Here is an 8,816-nt window from a genome sequence, read left to right as displayed (position 1 = left end):
GTTGGGGTCCGAGAACCCTACCCTGTGGAACTCCGAAATGAAACAAGTGAAAATAATCGCAATATAGTTTCTTTTAATTTTTATTAAGCACAAGCGTTTTAGTACACCATGGTGTCATACAGAACTACTTTGAAGTAACTACGATCAATCGAATCTATCTTGAGAAATTGGTTGTTGACAAAACAATAGATAATTTGGTATTTTTCAAACTCAGTGTATAATAAGATTTGTTAAGCTGATATTTAAAAATATTGTACGCCCCTTTGAAGTAAATAAAAGAAATAAATTATAATCAAACTTGAAGTAATTGTACAAGCAATTATTGCCAATGCATGCCAACCCATTGCAGTTAAGTTGGTATTTTTTTCAGCGTCTCAAACCGTAGTTACTGCAAAGTAGCTCTTCTAGAATGTCAACACTCTCCTTGCCCTTCCATTTTCAACTTGCAGTCATACAATGACAGCTTAGGTTGCAGATAATCAACCCGGTAAGAGAATTACTTAGTATAGTAACATAATGATCTTCGGTAAAGCTTCCACGTTTATTTGGCTCTTGCAACTTAATGCAGCAGCAGAAATAGCTAATTTTATAATACACAAATTCTTTTATTCGCACACCCACTCGAATATACAGTAAAAGCTTCTTACTCGCACTTCCTTTAGTCGCGTTATTCGCTGATATGATAGCCGAAATAGACGTAAAATCTGCAAATTGTAAAATTAAGGTTTAAGAATGCCACTGCTAAATATCAGTCTGTTTTATCCATATAAAACACCATTCCACATTCGCAGTTTCTATATCCACCACAGATAAGCTTTTACTTAACTCGTATTTCTTTACTATTGTTTATAACCCCTCTTCCAACACTCATAACTGTCCAACGGCTGAATCAATTTCCATCAAAAAAAGCCTAAAACACTCTTGAATAATTCAAACAAAAGCAACTAAATGAAAATCGGTTTACCAGTTCGAGAGCTACAAGACATACACGTTATATTTATAACATCTGATCAGCTTTACATTTTGTTAGGGTGTCGACTGTATAGAATTTATAGACTGTATAGAAGGCAAGTTGAAAATGAAAGCGCATATGTACAGACATATAAACGGTGTCGCTTAATTATATACACATACCTTAGGTAATTATATAAACATTAGTAACCGATTAGATCTCAAGATCACAACGAAATATAACTTTTAAAATTATATTATCTACACAACACATGCATCGTCGTTTCTCTGATAACATACTGGTCCCTTTTCCTTTACTCTCTGCATCGCACCAAAATATATATGTATAAAAAATTCGATTTAGGTTGTTAGTTTACAAATCACATTCGAACGGCCTTACAAAAAGTAATGTGGTATTTTTCAATTATAATTCAAATGAATCAATTTAGTTTAGATCAAGGTGCAACTTACACGGGCTATTAAAATTGCTCCATTTCAAGCAATGATTAGGTAGGTACTTATGACGTCACGACTACATGAAACAATTTATTAACTCCACTGTTGCTTCATGTATATCTACACCATATTACGAGTAAGATGATAAAGCTAGGCAGTTCATTAAAACATTAGCAATTTAGTTCAGTAATACACCACGCTTGTTTGAAAAAGTGTGGGTACACCAACGAAAAAATGCTAAAAATCATATTACCAGTATGATGATAAAAACTAGGCAATGCATTCAAACACTAGCAATTTAGTTCTGTAATACACCACGCTCGTTTGAAAAAGTGTGGGTACACCAACGAAAAAATAATAAAATTCTCAATGAAAGATAAAAAAGTACTAAAATTTGTCAACCAAAAAAATTTGCCAATGACATAGTAGTATTTTGCATTGCGTAAGCCAATTTTTTTCTCTCCAAAATTTTCAACTAATTGCTCCTTAAGTGTTGCCAAGTAATATTCAATAGAAGGCTCTAATTTCCCGTGTAAGCGCACCGTTAGAGATTTGTTATATGTAAGGTTTATCCAAAATAGCAACATATAAAAAATAAAAAAATGATAGTGGTTTTAAAAATAAAAATACATAATAACAATGTCAGCAACCCAATAAGGGCTGCATCCGGCTAGATACTTCTGAAATATAAATCAAAGGAGAAAACCTAGTTTCCATAAAAAATCGGGCCCAAATTATACGAATGATACAGAACTGAAAATTGGCCATAAATTAGGACAACTAAGGAAAACTCATGAGGCCAATTTTCAAAGAAATCTACATTTGCCTCTATCAGATAAATTACTTGTTACAGGTGGGCAATAATTCGTATCCCTTTGACATACAATTCATTGCATTATCTGTGTCTAATTGACAGACAATACTAGGGACAGAATAATTATGACAATTTATAATGTGAAATCGCTAGGAAAACTGTCATCTTGATAAACATAATGAAAAGAAACACTTTTACTGACGCACAGATACGAAAAGCGAATGACAATATTTTTTTCTTTGGGGTTTGTTGAACAAATGTCAATTTGACATTGACAGCACGCGTTTGCAAAGACAACTGACAACCAGTGAAATACGCAAAGAGGATAATAAATCACTACGATATGCATTCACAAAGCTGGATCGGTATGAAAATAATGGAAACAGCTTATTTTCCCCGTTGGCGAATATTATTTCGACTAAGAATCTAATAGAGTAATCTAGTAAAATATACAAGATTTTTAGTACATTTTTCATTTCTGTATCGTTCTGAAAGGTGGGCCCAATTTCGGAGATCTCCTTTTAAAATTATCAAACATTAATCTACAACTATCTAGCCAAACGCAGCGAAATGCGTACCAACCCACGTCCAACCAATTCCTACACAAACAAGCATTAACTAGTAGTATTATTACGAATAAAACAATCCTACACCGAACAGCTGCCTCTAAGTATAATTTATATCTCTATGGTTGCCTTCACAACTATATTTATATTTTTTAACGGTTTTATTATGTTAAAGTATCTAGTAAATTCCTTATCGTCTCCCATAACGTAAATCCACAATAGACTAGTTGACCCTTTTTTTAAAGGGTCCATTGTTGTTCTGCTAAACTGAAAAAAAGACATAATATTTTTTTGAGTCGTGAATACATACAAATTTTAAATTCTTTATGACAATATGAGCCATAACGCTATTAGGAATTTTAAAAAATAAGCGGTTTTTTTTAGTTTTATTTTTTTTTTTACATAACTTTTTTTCATAATTTTAGTTTCATGTAATGAGAGTAGATAATATATTATTTCACTTTATTAAAACTTATACGGTTAAATAATAATGTAATTGTGAAGGCGACCAAACTGTACTTACAACTTTATAACAAATCTTCAATGTACGTTAACACTTTCATTGCCTCACCACGCGACGTCGCGTGAAGCGGTCTTTTACGCTGTGGCCGGTAACGCGACGTCGCGTGATGGTCCCTGACAATCTTGTACGAGCTATAAAACATCAGCCATTCACGTAATTCCAATATTTTGGCTTGTCAATTCAAATATAGGAACTCAGTAGACTATGCGTACAAATCATCAATAATTATAACAAGATGATAGTCCTGGAAACTTAAAACACGCCTAAAAATAATAAATCAAGTTCTAATGCTTTATTTCAAGGTATCAAGGTCGACGTTGTCGTTTATAAACGAAATCTATTTGTATATTTGCTTTAATAAGTGTACAGTCGAGTAGACAATAGTTTCAATAAAATAAAATTGCAAGTACAGTCAGCGTAAACAACGTTTATACAATAATATTTATTACAATAAAAATGGCATAGACAACAGTCTTTCACATCAATTAGCGGAGTCTAAAATTTTTATATTATGTACAGAATAGTTGAGGCAAGTCGGAATCACTGTGTATTATAATTGATATGACGCTATAAATTCGTGTTTTATTCAACATGTCTACAAATAAAACGTAACAGGCGGTCTGTAAAAACGAGGTAAAAAATTAACATTGAATTAATTTAAAAAATGTTATTATAAAATAAATTTCATTTAAATAATTAATAAATTGTAATTTGTTAAAAAATGTGAACACTCCTACTCGACAAACTTCTACTCGTAAGACCAAATCCAATTTGCAATCTTTGATTACAGGAAACAAAATCTATACTAATATTATAAAGCTGAAGAGTTTGTTTGTTTGTTTCCTAGAACGCGCTAATCTCAGGAACTACTGGTCCGATTTGAAAAATTCTTTCTGTGTTAGATAGCCCATTTATCGAGGAAGGCTATATATTATCCCCGTATTCCTACAGTACTGGAACCTAACGGGAACCACGCAACTGAAACCGCGTGGCGTCAGCTAGTACATTATAGTATCCCATATTGGTATTTTTCTCTGACTTTTTGTATTGTAAGCAAAAATCTATAGTTTATACATACAAACTTATTAAAAACCTAAACATCTATTTGTGACATTGCGAAGTATTAAAAACTGAAAACTTTAGTTTTTGATATTACATATTTCGTTAAAATAAGACTATTTTTACCTTGCACTACACACCATAGCTTTAAATAATAATCTCATGTTAAAACAAGAATTTAAAAAAAAATTACATAAAGTTACATTTAAACTAAATTGCATTTTTACTTACACATAAAAAGAACTAGTATTATTGTGACACTTTTTTTCATTTTAGATATCCACTAATAAAAAATTTTTTTTTGAAAACCCAAAAAATAATCCAAGTAACGATATCCTGAATATTGCTTGTTGTTTCGTTTTTAGTGTGATAAAACAATACTCGTTCACCAAACATATAACGAATACAATAATTAATCTTAACTAACAGTCTTAAAATAAGAATAACTTTACAGATGCTGTCAAAGAACTAAGAAAAATAATAAAATGTCAATAAAGCAATAAAAAGTAAAAAAAAAAAAAACATTTAAATATGAGCGACATTAAAATATTTCATCATTTATTTTATAATATTTTTACCTACACATAGGTATTGCAAATAAAATATAATAATATGGAACAAATTTATAGTTCTTTTATAATTCTATTATAATATGGAAACTATAAATTAATATAATATAAACAACAGGAAGCTCAATAAAAGCTAAACTAAAATGGCATTCAATAGTTATATAGTAATTCAAAAATTACAAAAATATTTTCCTTAGGTCACTAATGGTGGTCGATGTTTTTGTGAAATAAAATCCGTAAAACACTTTTTTCTCCGACTGTACTGTGACGTCATAGTTATAACGGCTAACGAATTCAATTTCAATATTACACACTAATCGACCACACGCTTCATGATAACAAATATGATAATAAGTTGAAATACGTAATATAATAAAAAACAGTTAGGCTCATCACGGGGTCTATGAAAAAACACCTACACATCACAAAAGTTGATCAATTTGTTTAGACATCTAACCATATAATAAAGAACTTAGTTACCAGCATTTGATATGAATTAAATATAAATGAAGTCAGTCGATCACAGTGTTTCGAATTTATCTTTAATTTAATGCTAGAAATAAAGACGAATTTGAGATTCACACTGTCGAATTACAAAACCATCGCTATAGTACAAGATCCGGCATATGGAATTAATACCCTCATCTGTTATTGGAATAATAAATAAATAATAGAAAATATTCACATTGACACAATACAAATAGGTTGCATAGTGAAATTGCACCCGGTGAGTTTAAATGATTATTTAGTTATTTATTTATTTAATCTACTTTACTTGATTAATAAAAATCATACACCAGTTAAAAGAATATACCCAAAAGAATTGAAAACGTAAAGCCTGCTTTCGCATTGCAACTGCGGGGTTGCCAGATACAAATAGTTAATTAATGTTATACAAATGTCCTGATCAATTATTTAGTCGTGTAATATGTCAAACGAAATCTTATTTTATGTTGCCTTTGATCTAGTTCATGGTTTCCTAGATTTTGTACGAAAAATGTGTTTGGCCGCAATTTAAGTAGGCATAGGTTGCCTAGTTAAATTGCAATGTGTCAATGTGAATATTTTTCATAATTTATTTCTTATACCAAATAAATAACAGATGTGGGTATACATTCCTTATGCCGGATCTCAGACTATTACATGAGATAAACCTAAACAAATCCATCAACTGGTTATACAACGTGTGCTATGCACTCTATTCACCTATAATAAACTCTATAACGTGCAAACAGTTGCCTAATATCTCGTTTCGTCGGAGATCATTTCTTCTTCACAGTAGAGCTGCTGGCGCAACTACTCGACCGAGTATTGATGTTATCTTTTTTCAACAGACCGACACCGAAAGCGGGACATTTTTTCCTTAGCGCCTTTATTTTATATAGCTTATTGCCCTGAGAATTGCTGGTCTCCTCAAAGTTGTCAGGAGTGACGTCAGCAGTGATGACAGAATTTGTTATGCAGTCCATTGGCTCAGGGGTTTTGGACTTGTCCCGTTTTCGCCTAAACCGGAACGGAGTCTCCAAAGAATCCGCGGATATATTTGTAATATTCGTATCGCTAGACGACAAATCTTGGGACGACTCCAGACCACTTTTTGGAAGGCTTTTCGGCAACTTCTTCCGCGAATTAGAGTTCGATCGGACTATCAATTTCTTTCGAGAATTCGTTGCCGTTGCTTTTTGGGCGACGGCTTTGAGGTTAGGTTCAGATGGAAGACGGTTTTTGCCGTTCAAGTGACAGTTTTCCGTCAAAGCCGAGAGAGTTGAAGTCACGTTGGTCAGTGTAGTCACGACGTTGGCTTCGTTGGTTATCTTCGACACAGAGTTGGCTTTCCTAGTGAAGGTTTTTATAGGGCTACTACCATGGGAGTATGGGAGGGTTGGCCGCGCGAGATTGGCGCGTTGGCCGTGGAAGCTGTTTTTACCTGTGAAAGGAACCTTGGCCCCGGCGAGCTTGGCTTGGGTATTGGCACTTCGTGTTGGCGGGAATGTTGAAGTCTTGGCCGCGTAATGAGACTTGAGGGTGGCGTTCATGAGTCTCGGTTGTGGCTTCAGGTTGGTGTTGTTGGCGTTCCTTATGTTGTTGGTCGGCATCATGTAGCTGATCTTGGGCGTGAACACCGTCTTCGTCGGCAACATTGGCGTGGCGGTCGTTTTATACTTGCCGATGACTGACGTCACGTTGTTCTCGGAGTCAGTTTCGTTGGCGTTGAGTATGTTTGCGTTGTCCAACTGTAACAAGGTATAAAATATTTAACAGTGGATATGACCTCTGCTTTCGATTCGGAAGGTGTATTCAAATCCGGTCTGGGGCATGTACTTTAGTCGTGTGCATTTTAAGAAATTAATTAAACCTAAACCTTAGCCTAAACTAGGTCAAAGTTCAATACTTACGAAACAGAATTGAACAGGACGTTAACATTTTTTCATGAATTAAAACATTTTTTTCGCTAGGGTGTAAATTAGCTTGAGGTAATTTTTAATATTATTAAGGGGTTACTTGTATTGGACTAATAGCTGTTGGGGCGGCTTACAGACGGTGAAACTAGTACGGTGTATAAGGCGATGCACTGCGGCTTCGGCTTCGCCCAGCGCGTGCATGCGGGGCTGGACACTGACATACTTACCTTACCTTATCAGCCGATAGACGTCCACTGCTGGACATAGGCCTCTTGCATGGACTTCCAAGCACAACAATCTCGAGCCGCCAGCATCCAGCGGCTCCCTGCAACACGCTTGATATCCTCGGTTCACCTAGTGGACCGAGGATATCAGCGGAATTCCGGTGCATTCCAGCACCTTGAGACCCCAACGTCCATCGGCTCTTCGAACTATGTGGCCTGCCCATTGCCACTTCAGCTTCGCGACTCGCTGAGCTATGTCAGTGACTTTGGTTCGTCTGCAGATCTCCTCATTCCTGATTCGATCACGCAGAGAAACTCCATGCATAGCTCGCTCCATCGCCCGCTGAGTGACTTTGAGCCTTCTAATAAGGCCCATAGTCATCGACCAAGTCTCGGATCACAATGTCAGCACTGGCAACACGACTTTTGTCTTAAAGCATTGAGGAATTTCGAACGAAAAGATGTCACGGAGTTTCCGCAACGCTGCCCAGCCGAGCTGGATTCGGCGATTCACCTCTTTCTCGAAATTGGACCTACCTAACTGGCCTGTGAGGCTAGACATACTATACTGACCTTGTTGCTCTTGCTGCTGTTGAGTATGGTCTGCAGCGACACGGGCCTGCCGTCGTCGGGCTCGCGCGCGGGCGTCGGCTCGGGCGGCAGGTCGCTGTATATGCCGCGCGTGAACACGGGGAACGAGGTTATGTTGAAGCGACGCCGGTGCGCCTCGCCCAGCGCGTGCATGCGGGGCTGGATACTATAAAAAAAAGACAAAGTGTAAACACCTTTCATCCGTAATTCTTTATTTATATTGCGTTTATATTCATTTGGATCTTTTGACGCCTTGTTCTGTAGTTTTTTATGACTTAACAAATCACCGTGATAAGGAACATCACTGAATATGACCACTTTGTTAGTGATGGAGTAGCAGAGACACTGGATTGCTGTATATTGTTTTGGGTTGTTTTATCTGTATCTGTGTTAATTACTATATCCGAAATTGGGTTTTGAGTATTCCTAGGGAAAGCTTTGATGTCAATATTTCATAGCTCTTGTACAACGTTCTCACTTTCTACCGAGATATTGGCTACATTCAATGCAGAAGGCTGAATATACTCGATGGTTACTGTAGCAAATTCGGGTGGTATATGTTTCAGATCAAAGAAGTCATCACCGACTTTTTCTACAACTTGTAGATTGTGAATGTCAATGTTTTTAATATTAGTCATAATTAGTAATAATAGTCTATGTT

General features: G+C 35.5%; 1 protein-coding gene across 1 annotated transcript in view; it reads right to left on the bottom strand.

Annotated features, from left to right (window-relative positions):
- Positions 1-53: 53 nt before the first annotated feature.
- Positions 54-8,816, bottom strand: part of LOC112044044 (dual specificity protein phosphatase CDC14B) — a 50,143-nt gene continuing 41,380 nt past the window's right edge. Inside the window, exons 8-9 of the mRNA XM_024079773.2 lie at positions 8,138-8,321; positions 54-7,172 (exon numbers count right to left, since the gene is read on the bottom strand). Coding sequence (XP_023935541.2) covers positions 6,201-7,172; positions 8,138-8,321 — 1,156 coding nt within the window. The 3' untranslated portion in view covers positions 54-6,200. The remainder of the gene's footprint in view (positions 7,173-8,137; positions 8,322-8,816) is intronic.

The sequence above is a fragment of the Bicyclus anynana genome, chromosome 25 (genome assembly GCF_947172395.1).
Source record: "Bicyclus anynana chromosome 25, ilBicAnyn1.1, whole genome shotgun sequence".
Classification (NCBI taxonomy): Eukaryota; Metazoa; Arthropoda; class Insecta; order Lepidoptera; family Nymphalidae; genus Bicyclus; species Bicyclus anynana.
Note: the sequence above shows the minus strand (reverse complement) of the source record. Positions and strands in the feature narration are given on the sequence as shown.